This window comes from Pinus tabuliformis, chromosome 2_2, assembly GCF_031772625.1.
Source record: "Pinus tabuliformis cultivar Carrire ecotype Pingquan chromosome 2_2, CPIR1, whole genome shotgun sequence".
Classification (NCBI taxonomy): Eukaryota; Viridiplantae; Streptophyta; class Pinopsida; order Pinales; family Pinaceae; genus Pinus; species Pinus tabuliformis.
Window position 1 is genome coordinate 649,241,443 of NC_142300.1, and position 20,445 is coordinate 649,261,887.

Sequence of the window (20,445 nt, forward strand, 5' to 3'; positions counted from 1 at the left end):
CCTTAGCAATGTAAATCTAAGACTGAGAATGTCTGACACCAATGACTATTGTAATTGTTGTTACAGTTATACTACACAATTATCATCCAATATGTGGTATTTACTATTTAGTTTACATGACTGTTCAGATAAGAAAAGATTATTTTATTGATGTTCATGGGTGATCAAAAGAATAGGTCAATGGCAGTAGAAAATTTGGCAAATCGCCGACATAATGTGGGACTGACAAGGCTACTCCTGAGTGCCATAAAATAAAGCAATACAAATTCCAAAATCCAGTAATAATTATGCACTCAAATTCAGATTTGATCACGGTACATTAGCACCTGGTCTTCACACTCTTATCTGCAAATGCATACTGGAGCAAATTCAAAGTGCACAATAGATTTTAGATGTAGTTTCAAGTTTAAACTGTATTTTTTGAAATAGTATTTGTTGTATATAATTACATTTATTTTCTTGCTTCCAAATTTTACAATCGCTAAGTTTATCAGATAAATATAAATGGAAACAGCCTGGTGGATGAGCTCAAGCAGTTGAGTTCTTTGAGATCAGATAAATATAAATGGAAACAGCCTGGTGGATGAGCTCAAGCAGTTGAGTTCTTTGAGTTGGATGGAGCGGATCTCAGGGTCAATCCCCCAAGCTGGGTGCCTCTGTTGTGTGCCTTACTTAATGTCCCTACTGGATCATGTGCCAATTGGCTTACACTGGGTACCATCTGCAAAATGCAGGGAAGTGCCCAGGGGTTTCCCAGCAAGGTTTTTCTTGGGCAAAAAAAATACTAATGAAATGCAGAATCACATCCTAGAACTGACTTGCTGGGATTGCATGGTAAACAATTTCCATCATTTGCAATTTGAAGCACAGCAAGAAGGAAAAAGGATAGTTAAATGAAAGATGTCAAACATAAAAACTAGTGATAAAATTGAATAAAAAGCTTCCTTTATTCAAGAATCCAGACTGCAGTTTGTTGGATGAAAGCTACATTTTAGGTAGTACAAAAGACAACACAGAACCCAGATGCATCAATTAGATGAGAAAAGGTTTAATACTCCAGTCCTCATTCCTCTGTTACAAAGTAGACACAAACTTCATTAGATTGTCTGGATTTCAATCAGAGGTCCCAGGATTAAGTTCCCTAGTCATGAAAAAAATCAAACATTCGAGCATGTCTCATAGACCCTGGTCACTGGGATGGCAACGAGCATGTCCTAAGCAGATGCACCATGATGATCAAAAAATTGTATGCAGCCAGTGAAAACCTCTCAAGGCACAGCGAGAATGTTGATGCCTAAGAAGGACATTTTTATGTTTGAGCCCTAAGCTTCACCGACTCAAAATCAAAACCAAAATGATTCAAAAGAAAAATGTTAATTACTACAAAATTCTAGAATTCAGGAGAAAATGGCTGAAATCCTGAATTTGCACCTGCGACAACAATCAAGTTTCCACATGAGATGGATTGAACTTTCAAGACACATACCCAAAATCAGGATATAAATTTAATTTTGAGCCTGTGAAATCATTCGCCGTGCGATCCGTCTCACGGGAATGATGGATCCCCTCCTCCCAACCAATCAATAAGTAGTTTGAAAGGCGGCATTCTTGCCCTGTGGGGTCCTTTCCTCCCAGCCAATAAATAATGCATTCACTCTTGTCTATCCTGCGGGGTGGGAAATGTGCCGAAAAATAATTAAGTGCTCAGGCTTGCCTGTGCTACGGGAAAGGAGTCTCTCTTGCTTGTCTACGGAAAATCCACTTCCGCCCCGGGCTAGCGAGAGCACTCTCCTCCGGCCCAGAAAAGAGCAGCGAGAGAATATTAAGCTGGGAGCGTTGGTAACCTAGAGAATAGGTAGTTTCATAATATAAAATAAATTGTAGAAGAACATTGCATATGGTAGATACACTATCAGAGAACAACTTCGGTGTGAATGAAATAACTTAATATGAAAACGGCATTTTCCCTCACTGAATCACAAACTCCGTGAGCATTATTGAGAAATAACCGTGTGAAAATTGCCAATATAATTTTAAAGGAATTGGTTGAATACTGAATTTGAATTTATCTCCCAAATTTTCGCTACCAAAGTTCAGATAAGTCGTGGAAGTCCCGATTTTTTTTGCATCGAGCTCATACGAAAGAAACCAAATTCAGAACCAGTACAGATGAAAGTTCTATAGGAGGTGAGAAATATACTAACCGGGGGGGAGTGGTGAGGACACTGAGGGCTCTGCCCGATGGGGTTGACGAATGCAGCAGCACCATGTTTCTCAAAATGGGCCGGCCATATCGCTACTCCGTTTCCCCGCGAGAAATTTTATTTTTGTTTTGGCGTAGCCAAAGTAGACACATATATGTGAGAGGACGATAACATTCATTGTGCAGATTTATCTTAATAAATTAAATGCGTTTGGATCTTTATTGCAGGGATGACTACATTTCTTTATTTAGAGGCTTTTTTGGGTGTATATTTTCTAGTTTATTGAAAAAATTTATTGTAATTTAATTAATTTATAATGTAAAGTATTATTACTATCTATTCTATATAAATGTGACTCTGTTTATTATCCTTGTTTTCGAAAATTTTTAATTTAGGTATTTACTTGCATCAAACATATTTTACCCTTATATTACTAACTCATTATATTAAAACAAATACATTTACTTTATATTTGTTTCGAAATAATATTTGTTTATATTGTTTTTGAATAATATAAGTAATGTTTATTTTTATTGTTTTTGAAATAATATTTACTATAAATATATCCTCAATTTAATTTGAATAATAATTTAATAAGTAACTTGTTTAATAAACCAAAAAAAAAATTAAAGAAATAAAAATATAATTATTTGATATTAATATTAGTTTAGTTGTTCTATTATATTAATATAGATTTACTGATTTGTGCTTTAATAATAAAAAATGATCTCTATATTAATCCTTTTTCCTAATGTTTATAATATTTATGAATTTCACATTTATGTTTTCATTTTTATTTTTATTAACAATATCATTATTATTTTATTTTTACATATATATTTTTATTTTTAATTCTATTAAAAATTTTATAATACATATATAATTATGTGTATATTTTTTTTTACATGTTTTATTAAAAAAAATACATGTTTTATTTTAAAAACACGTGTTATTTATATATGTATGAATGAGAAAAAAGTTTATTTTAACTAAAGTTTTTTATATAGTTATTAACTAAATATAAATATCATAGTAATTGAAATATCTGGTTTACAAATATGGATGAGTACATCTAATAGTTAAGAACATATGCATTTTTATAATAGGTCATATGAGTGGATCTAATAGTTAAGAACATGTGCTTTCTTATAAAAAAGTTACGGGTTCATCTCTAAATAGATATAATAAATTGTGCTCGATCCAGATTGTAAGGACCTGTGGTCCGAGGCCTTATCACCATGTGAAGTGCGAGCTGAGGTCAAGACATACGAGCGAGCATGTGGAGAAATGTGCGTGGGAAGCCTTGGCAGAGGCGAACTTATACTGTGGGGACGATTTGGCATCACCCACGGGCCGACCTCGTGACTTATGCATTCGGGTGAAGGTTTGGTTGGCGGTCCCGTGCGATGGGCGGGCCAACCAAGCAAAAGCGAACGAATTGGAAAGACGAGGGCGTCAACTGAACGAGTTGGACGAGTTGGCCGGGTGGCATGACTCGCCCAACTGCCCGTATATATGGAGGGCGTATTTGGAAGCAAAGGAAGCATTCGAACTTGATCATTCATTTGATCAAGGGAAGGACAAGCTCGATCATCGAAGAGAAGTGTGAAGGTGTGAAGAGAAGAGCCGCAGCAAGCGCAGGTGAATGTGCCCGCTCTCGGGCAGCTCTACACGGAGGTTCGGCATGAGTCTTGGTGACGGGTGTATCGTGGGTCATGGGTTGCACAAAGGCGCCCGCCCACCGTTCAGGAGTAAACGCGGTGCGTGTGGAGAGCGCTCGCCCGCCGGTTGGAAGTTCGGGTGGAGGGTGCGTGTGAGGCGCCCCGCCCAACGGTAGCAAGTGCGGGTGGAGGGTGCACGAAGGCACTCGCCTGCCGAGTAGCACGAGCTCGTTTGTGGAGTTTCAGTTGGCAGTCCATGTGAGGGCGCGCCCGCCCAATTCAGGCAAGGTGACTTGTGTGTTGGCATGATGAACTCGGTTGGCTGCACAAAGGCGGTGCCGAGTGGAAATTTGGCTAAGTATGAAACTTGGGGTTTCCCAAGTATACTTGTAAAAATTGTAAAGTTGAATAATATATTGAATTCGGGCAGACTCATTGTTCAGGGAGTTGCCCCTCCCTTTATACTATTGCAATTGTCTTGTTTATTTATAATTGTTGTGGATAATGAATGTGTATGGGTGTTCATTGATATAAAGGATAATAATAATACTTGGTGAAGAAAAATAAAACTAAGTATCGAATGTTAAGGCGTAGTCCATGAACATAAGTATTGGTGAAAAGAAAGTGTTCGGTGGTGCCGCACCTCGCTATAAGGTGTAGGGGCGTGACAGGTGGGATCAAAGCTAATCAGGAAGCTGATTGGGTCGACAGTGAAGAGCTGATACACACCTTGATAGGTGGTATCAGAGCAAATTCAGGGTGTTGAAGCTGCTGATCAAAGCTCACGATTGGAGCTAGTGACGAAGTGACAGTGGAAACAAGTACTTGCAAGTGAAGGAAGTTGGTTTCATACAAGTGAAACAAGAACTAGTTCAATTTGCAGTGAACTTGGTGAAGCTGGTGGATGATCTATACTAGATCACAAAGAAGGAAGAAGGAAGCAGAGATGGCAGGTGAAACTCATGTTGTATCGGGTGAATCTAGCCACAATGCGACCGAGGCCTTTATCGAAAGGATACTAGAGAGAATGGAGGAATTGGAATCTTACTGGACTACAAAGATGACTCTGGTCATGAAGGAACTAGAGGCTAATGTGCAGATAAGGGAAGAGCTCAATGAACTCCGAACTCGACATGAGTACATTGATCTTAAGTGTACACAACTTGAAGGTGAAGTCAAGGAGATTGGAGAAGCGAGGGATCGAGGTCTGGCAGAGATCTTGAACTTGCAGAAATCTCTTGATGATGCAAATGATGAGATCGTGGTGTTGAAGAAGGTCGTGAGACATAACTTAGGTGGAGGAGTGTCTCATGTGAAAGTCAAGGAACCGGAATCTTATGATGGTACAAGAAGCGCGGAGACTCTTGGTAACTTTCTCTGGGATATGGAGCAATACTTGGAACGCTTGGGCCTATTTGATGATGAGACAAGGGTGAAAGTGGCTGCTCAATTCTTGACGAAAGATGCTAAGATGTGGTAGAGAAGGAGAATGGATTAGATTGCTAATGGTAGTGTTGATGACATTACTTCTTGGAATGATATGAAGAAAACTTTGTAGGCTCATTTTAGTCCTCAGGATGAAATGTGGGAAGCAAAGATGAAGATTAAATTTATTAAGCACACAGGGAACCTACAGACATATCAGTGGGAGTTTGCAAGTGCGGTTCTGGAACTTCCTGACATGGCGGAGAGGGACAAGGTGTTCAACTTCATTATTGGATTGAAACCTTGGGCACGCAATGAAGTGAAGAGGAAGAAGATAAAGACACTTGAAGAAGCTTTTGCTGCTGTGGATCGATTGGTGGAGCATTATGACGAAGCTTATGATGGAAAGAAGAAGTTCGATAAGCCGAAAGAGAAGAAGAAAGATGATGCTTCGAAATCGGATGAGAAGACGAAGACGAAGAAACCATTGAAGTGTTGGATTTGTGCTAAACCACATACGGTGAAGAATTGCCCTTCTAGATTGAAAGTGGTCGCTATTACACAATCTAATGCGAAGAAAGAAGAACCTTTTGTGGGGATGATGCAGATTCTTAAAGCTGCTAATGCTACAGAAGTGGTCTCTCAGAGAGATCCTGAAAGGAACAGCTTGGAGTATGTTCGAATGAAGATTGGAGGTATGGAGGTACTCATTATGGTAGATAGTGGAGCTACTCATAACTTCATGAGTGAAGATGTTGCGAGAAGGATTGGGCTGAAATTTGTACCGATGAGGGCACAAATGAAGATGGTGAACTCTTCTCCTAATTCTGTACTTGGTGTAGCTGAAAGGGTGGACACAACACTAGGTGAGTGGACCGGGAAAGTTGACTTCACTATAGTGCGGATTGATGACTATGAGGTTGTGCTAGGGATGGAATTCTTGAAACAATATGATGATATGATTGTTCCACATTTGAAGAAGCTATACATTTATGATGGAAGGGAAGATGTACCCTTTGGTGTTCCAACCATTGGTGTGACAAGGCCTGATTGTAAACTGGCAGTGATGCAGATGGAAGATGAAAAGCGATTGGATGATGTATGTAAGCAGTTGTCTACTACTGAGGCAAAGCTTACCGAGCAGTCATTGGTTATCAGGACACTATCTGATAATATCTTGTATTTGTCAAGAAGGCTAGAGGAGGTTGAGGACGATGATGACGAGGATGTTTATGTAAGACTGAATATCCAGGAGGAGGATCGGGTGGCATATCTGTAGAGGATGGAGATAGAGGATCCTAACATATGGATTGAGCTTATTAGTGAGGGACAGCCTTCAGGCTCTACTCCCTCTACATCTTCTTAGATGACATAGAAGATGGGGCTCATCGTTAGCTACTCATCGTAGTGAGTCCTTAAAACATGTTGAGCAGGTATGACAGATGGTGCAGGAATGGTTTGGTATTAGCATCATGACATGTTGCAGATGGGATGGAGTTTTCATGGACCTGAGCATGGGAGAGATTCTTAGTGAGTCCAGGATGTGGCAGAGTCTGAGAAAGGCTGGTGTAGACATAAGGATGTGCATTCTTATGGTTTGAGCGTGACAGTTGGACTGATCAATTGGGGATGATGCAGATTCTTGGAGCTGCTACTGCTATAGAAGTGGGCTCTCAGAGAGATCCTAAAAGGAACAGCTTGGAGTATGTTCGAATGAAGAATGGAGATATGGAGGTACTCACTATGGTAGATAGTGGAGTTACTCATAACTTCATGAGTGAAGATGTTGCGAGAAGGATTGGGCTGAAATTTGTACCGGTGAAGGCACAAATGAAGATGGTGAATTCTTCTCCTAATTCTGTACTTGTTGTAGCTGAAAGGGTGGACACAACACTAGGTGAGTGGACCGGGAAAGTTGACTTCACTATAGTGCGGATTGATGACTATGAGGTTGTGCTAGGGATGGAATTCTTGAAACAATATGATGCTATAATTGTTCCACATTTGAAGAAGCTGTACATTTACGATGGAAGGGAAGATGTACCCTTTGGTGTTCCAACCATTGGTGTGACAAGGCCTGATTGTAAACTGGCAATGATGCAGATGGAGGATGAAAAGCGATTGGATGATGTATGTAAGCGGTTGTCTACTGCTGAGGCAAAGCTTACCGAGCAGTCATTGGTTATCAGGACACTATCTGATAGTATCTTGGATTTGTCAAGAAGGCTAGAGGAGGTTGAGGATGATGATTACGAGGATGTTTATGTAAGACTGAATATCCATGAGGAGGATCGGGTGGCATATCTGCAAAGGATGGAGATAGAGGATCCTGACAGATGGATTGAGCTTATTAATGAGGGACAACCTTCAGACTCTACTCCCTCTACATCATCTTAGATGACATAGAAGATGGGGCTCATTGTTAGCCGCTCATCGCAGTGAGTCCTTAAAACAGGTTGAGCAGGTATGACAGATGGTGCAAGAATGGTTTGGTATTAGTATCATGACATGTTGCAGATGGGATGGAGTTTTCATGGACCTAAGCATGGGAGAGATTCTTAGTGAGTCCAGGATGTGGCAGAGTCTGAGAAAGGCTGGTGTAGACATAAGGATGTGCATTCTTATGGTTTGAGCGTGACAGTTGGACTGATCACCCAACTAGTTCGAATCATGAGGTCCGGAAGTGTACAGAGAGATGTTGGAACTATGTTGGAGTATTTGACAACAGTTCACAGGATGGGACGACACATGATGGAGATAATTGTTTTACATATGTTGCAGGGATGTTTATAGTGTATGGACTAGTTGATATCATGGACCGAGGATGAGACAGTTAAGATGATGATCTTGGTGGCAGGATGGTTACCGGGATGACTAATTGTCGAGGACGACAATGACTTCAGGTGGAGGATGTAAGGACCTGCAGTCCGAGGTCTTATCACCGTGCAAAGTGCGATGCGAAGTGCGAGCTGAGGTCGAGACATACGAGCAAGCATGTGGAGAAATGTGCGTGGGAAGTCTTGGCAGAGGCGAACTTATACCGTGGGGACGAGTTGGCATCACCCACGGGCCGACCTCATGACTTATGCATTCGGGCGAAGGTTTGGTTGGCGGTCCCGTGCGATGGGCGGGCCGACCAAACAAAGGCAAACGAATTGGAAAGACGAGGGCTTCGGTTGAACGAGTTGGCCGGTTGGCATGACTTGCCCAACCGCCTGTACATATGGAGGGTGTATTTGGAAGCAAAGGAAGCATTCGAACTTGATCATTCATTCGATCAAGTGAAGGACGAGCTCGCTCATCGAAGAGAAGTGCGAAGGTGTGAAGAGAAGAGCCGCAACAAGTGCAAGTGAATGCGCCCGCTCTCGGGCAACTCTACACGGAGGTTCGGCACGAGTCTTGGTGACGAGTGTAGCGTGGGTCGCATGAAGGCGCCCGCCCACCATTTGGTTGAAGTCTCGGGTGAAGCATGGGTCGTGGGTTGCACGAAGGCGCCCGCCCACCATTTGGTTGAAGTCTCGGGTGAAGCATGGGTCGTGGGTTGCACGAAGGCGCCCGCCCACCGTTCAAGAGTAAACACGGTGCGTGTGGAGAGCGCCCGCCCACTGGTTGGAAGTTCGGGTGGAGGGTGCGTGTGAGGCGCCCGCCTGATGGTTGCAAGTGCGGGTGGAGGGTGCACGAAGGCACTCGCCCGCCGGGTAGCATGAGCTCGTTTGTGGAGTTTCGGTTGGCGGTCCGTGCGAGGGCGCGCCCGCCCAACTCAGGTAAGGTGACTTGTGTGTTGGCACGGTGAACTCGGTTGGTTGCACGAAGGTGCTGCCGAGTGGAAATTTGGCTAAGTATGAAACTTGGGGTTTCCCAAGTATACTTGTAAAAATTGTAAAGTTGAATAATATATTGAATTTGGGCAGACTCATGTGTATGGGTGTTCATTGGTATAAAGGATAATAATAATACTTGGTGAAGAAAAATAAAACCAAGTATCGAATGTTAAGGCGTAGTCCATGAACATAAATATTGGTGAAAAGAAAGTGTTTGGTGGCGCTGCACCTCGCTATAAGCGGTTGAAAGACTACCGTAGGTGTAGGCGTGTGACATAGATAATCTAGAATCCATTGTGACTTACTCGCATAGTTGTGACCGTCGAGAACTTTATCCATAGTAAATGACCCCCTTGTGTGAGGAACCTTATAAATATGGTATTATTTTTCATTTTATCCTCGAAATTATTAGTAGACATGGTGAGTTAATTCAAAGTTGGGAAAAGAGTAAAATGATAATGGATCAAATCCCTTAATATGCAAATTTTGTCTCAAACTTGAAGAACGATTTACACTTCTAAATATGTTTGGTAAATCTAAAATTAAGATTACTTTATATTGATTCTTAATAATATTATTTAAATTTCGGAGCTCCCAGCTTTTGGTTCTGTGGTTTTCACCTTGCCGAGAACAGAGGATTATGAAGGCGTTAACGCCCATATCTCCATCATGTTCACAAAACTTCCAGATGAGGAGCATCTCCAGAACCCGCAGGAAAAACTACTGGAAGACATGGGCAGGGAGATCAGTCTTGGAAAGGAACAATCGTCCGTGGAAAAGAATGCTGCTGAAGCGCAACCAACGTCTGTTGTTGGAAGCTTGGAGGAGACGAGTCGGCAAGACCGCTTCCCTCCGGTGGGGCCACCTCCTCCAGATGTTGACGAAGACACTTGGCGGAAATTGTGGGAAGGGCGCGAGGAAGGCGACGGGTGGGCTTATGTCGTGGAGGATCCGAGCCTGGCTGAAGCGGCAGATGCACACTTCGCCTCCATCCAGCAATCTTCAGCTCGTTGAAGCCATGGCGGGTAACGTCTGGATTTTGTCTTTTGATCCTCTGGTTAATGCTTCCTCTGTTTCGGTCTTTTGGCATTCGCCTCCTGTCTCTTGGTCCTGCTTAACTCTGAGTTTGTGGTCATGTCTTTGGTTTTGCCTCATCATTGGTAATTTGAATTGCATAGCTGACATCTGTAACTCAGTCACGTTGACACCTGTCAGTTATACAAGTCAGAATATTTCTGCTGATAGCCCCTGCGTGGGCATTCATATGTCTAGTTCACTGTCATGAAAGTTTAGCTCTTTGTCGCCCCTGTGTGGGTTTTTTGTTTTCTTGGACATCTCAGTTTGGTTTTGGAAGAAGCTGCCCCTACGAGGGAGCTATAAGGTTTACAGTCTGCAGGCCCAGGGCTATTCTTTTGGCTCTGGGAGGAATGTCATGATGTTTGTAATCTTTTTGTACATATAATATATTACTTAGATAGCTTTTACAGAGAAAAAAAATAATATTATTTAAATTTCACATTTCTATATATGAAAATATTCTTATAAGAAAGTTTATCGTAAATATTGAAATTTTATATTTATATTAACTAAATTTAAATATATATTTTTGAAAAATAATGATTACACATAAGAATCATTATTTTAATTTATATATTTAATAAATAATAAATATTGTTTATGTTTTTCCATTTTTTATTCATTTAAAATAATCATTGAAGTCTATGAAAATGTACTCAAATTTATTAGGTATCGTAGATGATTTTAATTTTGTTTTTTCAAAAACATATAACCCATCAAAAATTAGAAAAATAACCAAAATTCACTTAAAATTTAATAAGAAAATGTAAAATTATATATTTTTAAAATATGTGATTTATATTGATTATATTTTTTCAAAATAGTTTAATTGGTGAAAAATTAGTTAAATTAATTTAATTATTTTTCAAATTAATATAGTGATCTGAAAAAATCATAATTTAATTAAATTATAAGAAAAAATTAATAATAATAATAATAATTTTATTAATATAACCCAATTTTATTAAAAAAATAATAATTTAATTAAAATATCCAAACATATATATAAATACCTTTAACTTCAACCTTGTATTTACGAACTAACCCCTATTTCTCATAGATTGACCCCCAAATAACGGATCCAAACTATAAAAAATCCTAAAGAAGCCACAATTGGCGGTTCCTCACCCTGCCAACCCTTATTCATTCTAGTATGCAGATAGATTGCGAATATGGTCCAAGTAATTAATGCCCAAGTCTCTTTTGGATCCCAGCTCCAATAAGATCCCCATGCTTCATTGGCCCATATTGCTCCAGAAAGAGTACTTACGGTTGAAAGAGAAATCCACTAAAAAGTTCATCTAGAACTTGCCCAAAATACTAAAAAGATGGAAGGGAGCCTATGTTTTTTTTTAAATCTAAGATAATCGATAACTGGTGAGAGTTATCCCAGACCCAAGATCAAATTCCAAAATCAAATTTAACTGACTACAGAAAAGAGCCTATGTTAAAGTTAATAGTAAAAAGAAATAAAAACCAGCATATGTTGGTTATATAACATCTTGAGTGGACCTAACAGAAGAACCATAACCATATTCTCACTAGGCTATAACCATATTCTCACTAGGCTATATCGTTTATATACTTCTGTCAAGGAATGCAATATAATGTTGGATACGTTATATTAAATTTGTTAAAATTAAGGTATATGGTTTTGGGTATCCAAAGCTAAAAGGTTAATGGATATTTTGTGTAAAACTTTAGCTAGGTTAAGGGGGTGTTATAATTTTCGTTAAAATTTTAGCTATGTTAAGGGGCTGTTATAATTTTAGGTAGGGTTAGTGTGTTCTCACGTAAGTCAATTGTACTTAAACTACATGCGTCATTTATCTCAAAACTCACCTTACTTAACAAACCATGCAAAAAAATTCTCATAACTGCATGCAAGCTAACACTGTACAAAAAACAAGAAGGGTGAATGTGTCCTACCAGCGTGTAAGCGGAAGCTAATGCTGCGCGGTAGAAGGTTTGGTGAGGCTATAATGGCGAGAACGACCGCAGTTGCCCACATCATATAAACCAATTGAACTTCCACGTTTGGAAAAATGAAGTTGTTCATCTTCTGTTTTTCCTCCAAGTAGCTCACCTACAAACCATCCAAACACGGCCTCAGAGGGATAACAGAAGATTGAAAGAGAGATTCAATGAAGCATTGAACTCAAGCTTTATCACAAGAACAAACAACACTGAAAAATTCGGAATCAATCAAATCATCGAAAGCTGAAAACGGTTATTAGAGATTAAATTTTGGGCAAATGGCAAAAGAAATCTTTTCAGGACAGAAAAAGCATAATGGCAAAAGAAATTTAACACATGAGAAAACAGGGAAAATTTGCAGCAAATGCTAATCAAGATTAAAGGGAGGGCAAATGGGGAATAATATCATGGACAAAAAGATTAAATTATCGATAAATAGGAAAAATAGGCGAAAAACTATCCTTCATGCAAGGAGATTAAATTATGGATAAATGGGAAAAATATGCTAACAAATGGGGAAAAAGATAATGAAATGAACTTACATTTACCGGCCAAAACAATTTCCATAATATTCACAACTCGTTTTGTCCCTCAGTGGCGGCTCCTCCTGCAAAGCACTGTGATCAGGGTTCATTTCAATATTACAAATAAATCAAACAGATCTAAGCCAAAACCCAGATGAACCAGTAATACAGGAATACAGACGCGTTTTACTTTGAATTGCTCTTTCTCGACTCTAAATGACCTGTAATTTCCATACAAAAATTATCTACCAGACCGCACTGTGTTCTATACGTATCTGTTAAAAAATTTATAGGCGTAAAGATTCCAGTGATATTCTGTGATCCTAAATTCAAATTTAATCTAAAAATAAGCAAACCTGGCTTTACAGCGATGATTCATTTCTGTATAGAAATCTGAAATCTGAAATCAGTATTCATTTCTATCTCTCTCTTATGTTCTGCTTCCCGCAACAAAATAAAATCGGACGAGCAAACGAAACACACAGAAAATTTAAAAAAAAAAACAAACCAACCATCATCAAAAAAAACCGCCAACCACAACCAGATTAAAATGAAAAACCTGATACTCAAAAAAAACTGTAAAAACCAATAAACAGGCATGGCCATGCCATGGACCAAACAAATAGAAATGCAATAAACCACGCAATGGAGAAAAACCAGACTACATAGAGAGGAAGGAAATGAACATGAAAATAGAAGTGAGAATATTGGGTGTTTGTAAAGGGCTTTATACCCATTCCTTTCAAACGGTCACAAGCTTTTTTATCCATATTTCGAATTTTATTTGATCTTTAGGTCCACCGCCATTTTATCTTCAGCTCCACAGCGATTGCATTGTCGGTCAGTATGGACAACAGCGAAATTCGAATGAAAATAGACAGTTTAAAGAAATAATGGACAGGAAAACTTTTGAAGCATGTATAATTCCATTATTAAAAAATTATTACTTAAACCTGATTTATTTTCGTGTAAAAAAAATTAATAATAATAATATGAAATTTTCTAAATTTGCATATACGTATGAACATATTTATTTTTAGATTTGCTTATTTCGCATTAATGAGTTATGGTTAAAACTGCCGCAAGTACAAGAATTCCTTGGATATTATTTTAATTTACCTCTTTAATATTAAATGGTTTTTAAAACCATTAAAATATTACGAAAATTTTATAATTTTACATATTTTAAAATAAATAAATTTATTAATTTTGTGATAAAATTGCGAGTAAAAAATATTTGTAATATATTATAAGTTTAATTAATAATATAATATATTGTAGAATTGAGGCTTTTGTGATCCATAACAATTATAAAAAGAGTTTCGGCGTAAATTACATGTAGAAAACCTTTGTCGACAAGTTTCGAACCAACTAGATACTAGTTGGTTCGAAACGCGTCTACAAATGTTTTCTACATGTGATTTACGCAGAAACTCTTCTTATAATATAATATATCATTTTATTCAATTTAATAATGAATTATAATTAGAACCATTTAATATTTTAAGAAGAAACTTGATTAGATATCACTATATATAATTTATCTAGTTTTTAGCTTGATTTATAGGGATTTGAATCTTGAATCTCATGATTAATATAATATAATCTTGAATCTCATGATTTACATAATATTATATAGAATTGCCCTGTGAATTGGATATCAGTGTAGATCCACTAATTAAGCACAGAGGGATCAAATCTCTCAAGGTGCAAATCTCTTTTTTGAGTGAAAAACTTGACGAAAGGTTTGTACCTCTCTAAATTTGATCTCTCCGCCCTTGATAGATCTGGAGTTAAGACGGATCTAGGCTGGTTATATATATATATATATATATATATATATATTACAAAGGATATTATTTGCAAAACCATGGGTTGTCAAAAGCCCAAGCCCAAAAACAACCAATGGTAAATTGACTCTATGGCCTCAATTAACTTATAAGTGAAGATGGGGGCTTAGAATGCATGCCTTTTTAGGAGTATAGAAGTAAGCAAACTCAAGAGGGGCAAATCTTAATTTACTATCCACTTCACAGAGGTAAGAGTGAGTTGAGAATTTTCTGGAGCAATAAGGCTTTTGGATCCATAACTTGAGCTTTCGATGGGGCTGCTACGAGCAAAGTCCCTAATAAAGAAATTTAAGATGCCATTTTTAATTTGGAAATTTAGCTGGGGATGGGAAGAAATGATTGGGAAGAGAAGAGGAAAACAATTTTCAAATAGAAAGAGATAAAAATCTGTAGACCAACCTCTAAGAGCATGCTAGATGTTAACTACTTGTGGCAAGCTAATGGAACCTTCAAAAGGTATGTCATTCACAGCTTGGAGAAAATAATGGAGAACATGTTGAACCATGAGTCTCTAGTTTACCTTAAAGGAGAACTTTCTCCTGTTGGATGGTGGGCTCCAGTATTGTAGCAATAATGCTACAACTCCTGGAGCTTCCTTTTCTAATTTTATCAACCCGGTAGTTTGTAACAAACTTGGAAGCGACGGTGCTGTATGCACAAGTACTAGCTCTTGCCGCAGCTGTCACTTGGTCAGCTGGCACAAGTCCGCTAGGGCTCAAGCCAACTTCTATGAGCTCTTAGAAGAAGCTTTTTAACCGATGAACGAAAGCTAACTCAAAGGAAATTAACCTACTGCAAGAAGGAACTGAAAGCCAACAAGAAACGCAAACCCTAATTCTACCAGCTAGTCCTACTGATGCAAAGGTGGGAATGCAAACTACTGAAAGAGATGCCATTACTTCTAGGAAGGTGAGATGCATGTGTCTAGACTACTTTGATATGAAGAAAACATATTTTTGTATTTTTGTTCAAGTTGTTGGAATTATTATGCATGTGCTTCTAACTGGGTCTTTACTGTGCAGGGATAGATCAAGGGGGGAAATGCTTGGAAGAGCCCAGGAAGGCTCAGAGAGGGTCTAAGGAGTCCCTAACATCCTTTCAGAGAGTTTCACAAAGTTTGGATGCCAAGCAACCGTGTTTATGAGCTTCTACAGGAAGTCTGCAGGGGTTCTACAGGATGTTCAGAATTTCTACAGGAAGTTCAGTAATTCCTACAGGATGTTCTACAATCGGATTCTTGGGTGATGGGTGAGTGGAAGAGGCTGCATGGATGGATAGGGAGGTAGGAGGGGAGTTTGTAAGGACTCAGTGACAGAGAGATGAGATGAAGAGGGGGTGTGCAAAGCTAGGTTGTCTTGAAGAGGGCAGAGGGAATGGAAGGCCGAAGAAGGTAGAGTAACGAGGGTAATAGAATAGTTGAGAGACAAGGGGTCTGATTGGGAGATGAGTAGTCGGCCTGGGCACGGCTTAGAAGGACAAGAGAGTGAGGGAGTAGCGCTGCACAGTGTAAATGAAACAAATCATCCACGTCCTGCACATAACCGAAATATTATTAACCTATTCTAACTGTTTAATAAAACCAATGAGCAACAACGTTATTTCTAAGGAGAATCATGCATGGTACTGAAACAAAGAAACATTCCAAGAGATCTGAACGCATGGACACTTCTACAAACAAAGATATTGCATCTAAGATTGCATGAACGTGTAAACCAATGGTTTTGGTGGGCAGCACTGTCTGCAATTCCAGCCCCTAGAAAGAGGTGAAAATGAGTGTGCAAGCAACCCTTTTCTGGAACCTTTATCAACTCTAATCTCTTCAATTTATTCTAAACAGCTAAAGCAACTCTATCTTCTACCAATGACCTACTTAACCATACCAAGAAATCTGATTCAACAACTGTGTTTCAAATGCATGTAGATAAAAACCATAATGTTGAAAGAAAGATAACAATACAAAGGAAGGAGGCCTTAGGCTCTCAAGTTGGGCCCAACCCCGAGAGCTATGGCTCCTTTAAGAACTCAGAACTGAACTCAAATCTGCCTGCTTTCCATTAAAAGATAATAATCATAAGTCAAATAACATGCCAATAATGGCTACAAAAGAGCAAAACAGAGCTAGCAGCTCGTAGTTCAGAATGTGCAACAAGGTTTCAAAAGTCCTCTTCGAAGGCTAAAGCCCTATCATTTATACATCTTGAGGCCCCAAGCTGGCCTCCTAAATCAGTGGGGCTTGGCTGACCAAACTAAGAGTGATCTGCTGCTTCCTCAAAATCCGTTTGGCTGCCTTCTAGATCCGGTTGTGGTGGCTGTCAGAGCTCGGAGTTGGGGGTGAAAATCCCGAGGAAGGCCATTTAATGTTGTGGACAACCCTCCTACGAATCCTCAACCCCATCTTGGCTGTCTCCTAGCCCTCATCTGCGTGGTTTTGCTCCATTAAATGTCAAAAAACCTGAAATAAGCACGTGTTAGCCACCTAGGAATAGTGACTGCCCTCATTCGTACAAATGACATAAATATACTAAAAAATGATGCATAAGTTATGAAAAATGAAGGATTGAGCAGAGGTAGTTAGGCCAAATGAGCCCAAAATGTTACCAAATTTGGGGCTTATCATTGGATATGTCAAATTGGTGCCTTTAAAGAGCTTATATGACTATCAAATCTCATCTCCTTCTTAGTGTTATCCCACATTGTTTCTATGCATTGCTCTATAGCAACATATAAGTCCCAAAAAAATCGTGATCCTTATTCCAATGGGGGAAACTAGAGGTGAGCAGTGTCCCTTATTAACATAATGGTCAATTAATTATGGGTTGGTACACTTGCTTGTTTTTCCTTCCCCTCCCTTTTTGTGGGATGTGTATGTGAATATTTTTGTGTGAAACAAAAGTGGATATGTCATAAGTTGATATCCCATATTTAAATAAAAGTGAATATGTCATAGGTGGATATTCCATATTTGACGTCTTGGAATAGCTTCTACAACTATAAAATTTCCTCTCATATAATTCATATCGACAAATATTACCTTGTAAGTAGCATTCTTGTGACCTCATGGTCATCAAGGCAATATCCTTCCCCTTTTCTTAATTTAGTATTATTCTAGTTTTGGCTTTTTGCTTTTGGTTTCGCCATGAAAAAATTTACATCAATAAAGGAATTAAAATTAATTTCTTTTGAAGTGGATAGTAGGATAATGTCATATTTTGATGCACTTTGATCTCTCCATAGAGAACTATATATTGAATCAAAAAAATATGTAAACAACTTGCACATGTTATTGTTAAAACTTGCAATGAAAAATCTAAGCATGAGAATGTATAATTTGGTATGGGTAGACAATGTTATATGTAGTTGGTGCATGAAAAATAAGGCCAAGTATGAATAAGGTGCACTAAAGGATATATGTTGATAATGATGTCTTCTTGGGAGTCAATATCATTACGTAAATGTAAAGGAAACCATAGAGATATTCATAGCATTGAGGTTTATTACCCAAGTGAAAGTTGATCACCAAATTCATGAAGATAACATAAGTATCCCCAAGCTTGGAATTGAAATTTTGGTGGAAGGCTATGAATGATGATGAAAGAAGTAGTTAGATACAATCACCAAAGTACATGTGCCTATATAATGCATAACGTGTCATTGTTATATATGTTGAACAATTTAGATAGGTTGAAGAGTCATAGGTTTCTTGAACATTTATTCTCCTATGGGAGATATATCTAAGTAGATATCAACTCATGTGAACCATAGGTTTCGAGAGAATTGTGAGGTAGAGAATTATCAATATTTATAAGAGAGGGCCTTGGTGTTATATAGTTTTAGATTTCGACTATTGGAGGCTAAGTTGAAACCATGTGTAACTCTACCATACTATACATTTGTCTAGTTGACATTGTTGGCTTTTCTACATCCATAGCGTCATGGTTTTGAGAATACTTATAAAGGAACCATTCTATATTATAAATCCTAGAGACCTATGACCATCACTTGAATATGGGCACCATTTACAATTTTAATTCAAGGGATTTGAGGTCTCTCAAATTGAATTAATGGTAATGATTATTCTATTGCCTTTCAGCCACCTTTGTGGGGGAAAACCTACTACTTTTATGAGATCTAGACCCTCATAGGGACCAAGACAATACCTAGCATTCATGAACCCAATTAACATGTGATAACTCAACCCTACAAGGGATCCATTAGCACCATTTAATTTATTTTCCTTTTGGCTTAGCAGCCATGAGTCGAGGTATATATTCCTCCAAAGTAGTCTAGGAATTGCACCAAGCCTCAACAACATTATATGCACCAGTGCCCATCTATAAGCTTGAGCACAAGTACAAGCATGTCACTTGGTGGGAGTGGAACCTTGGCAAGGGCTATATTAGCCACCCATTTCACCAACCCAGCAAGCCATCGTTGCGATGTTGTTTATCTATCATTATAAGTTCATTCTAAATTACAATTAGTAAATTGTTAGTTTTGAAACATGTAACAGCTTTAAGTGCATTATTGGCATTGATTGAGCATTGTTTGTGTGAACTAGATTGCATGTAGTAGCTACAAGTGTTGACATTGATTCGACATTTTTTGTGTGAACTAGGGTGCCAATGTTTATTTGGTGTGTTTATCATATCATACAACACATGGTAAGTCAATGCTTGCAAGAGGTTGGTGTGTGCATATAAATGATTGGGCATGTTGTGCCTTTCTTTAACATGGTACCACAACACATGTACCTTTGGCCCTAGAGAAGAGACTTGTCATTTATCATAGATGAGTTTTCTTTAATCTTTGAAGTTTGATTAGTTTTTTACTTGGATTTGGAGTAGAGGTTGTTATAGTCTTGGAGAAAGTAATTAAAGTTGTTCTTGAAATATTGGAATTGTAGAATAGTATTTTATTTGTTTCTCTCTTGTTGTTGAGGATTCCAAGCTAATTAGAAATCCTCGTATTTGTGGTTGTTCTCTTTAGATACCTAGTATCTAAAAATCCTTTTGTTTCGTATTAAGATTTCTTCTTGTGAAATTGTTGGTTGAGTAAGAGATTACTTCTCCTTCAAGCATATCTTTACTTGACATTAAATTTGATGCAAAGAATTATCCTCCCAAGTTAATCCTACAAGATTTTCCAATGGTGCAAAAATTGTTCAAACTTGTAGAGGGCAAGGAGACATCTCAAATTGTTTTGTAGAGTTAGTCTAGTTTAGGCACATGAAGAAGATGTGTAATACATGATTAATTCTATTGTTGTAAATCATAGTGTTCATCAAATTTAGAGTTTGATTGGTTCATAAAATATATGAACTACCATTCAAAACTTGTATTTGATCTTTGACAAAGTTATTTTACTCAAGAAAATAATTCTATGCAATAAAAATGTTTTATTGTGAATATGTTTCCAATTACATGACAAGTATTTAGGATATGAGAGGTGTATGAGAGATCAACTTGAAATAGTTGGTGATAAGTTGACAGTAAAAAAAACTTTTGCTTCAAACCATTAATGGGTTGATGTAGCCTTTTCAACCTTTTTTACTAGTTTAAATGTCGCTAATAAGTTGGCCAACACAACATTTTATGAGCTTTGTGTCATGTTACTACAAGAACATAAGTACTTGGATAGATTCAAACATGCGAGTTAAGATTAACCACTTACAATGAAATCATTTCAAAAGAAATGGATGAAGTCTTTGCATTTTAATTTGAATGAGAGTATGGAAAAACCCTCAAGAAACGATGTTGGGCATTACTATTTTGACAACCACAAACATTATGCCATAGAGTGTTTCAAGCAAAAGTGTGAGTGATGATAGAAACAATCAAATAATGTTATTAAGAAGAAAAACTCAAACAACCACGATGATAAATGTTCTTTAGTTACTTCACTAGCAA

General features: G+C 38.1%; 1 protein-coding gene across 1 annotated transcript in view; it reads right to left on the reverse strand.

The window, feature by feature from the left end:
* NSI (nuclear shuttle interacting) overlaps window positions 1-2,383 on the reverse strand; it is a 264,085-nt gene extending 261,702 nt beyond the window's left edge. The window contains exon 1 of the mRNA XM_089405066.1: window positions 2,205-2,383. Within this exon, the coding sequence (XP_089261192.1) occupies window positions 2,205-2,269 (65 nt within the window). The 5' untranslated portion in view covers window positions 2,270-2,383. The remainder of the gene's footprint in view (window positions 1-2,204) is intronic.
* Between the last annotated feature and the right edge of the window lie 18,062 nt (window positions 2,384-20,445).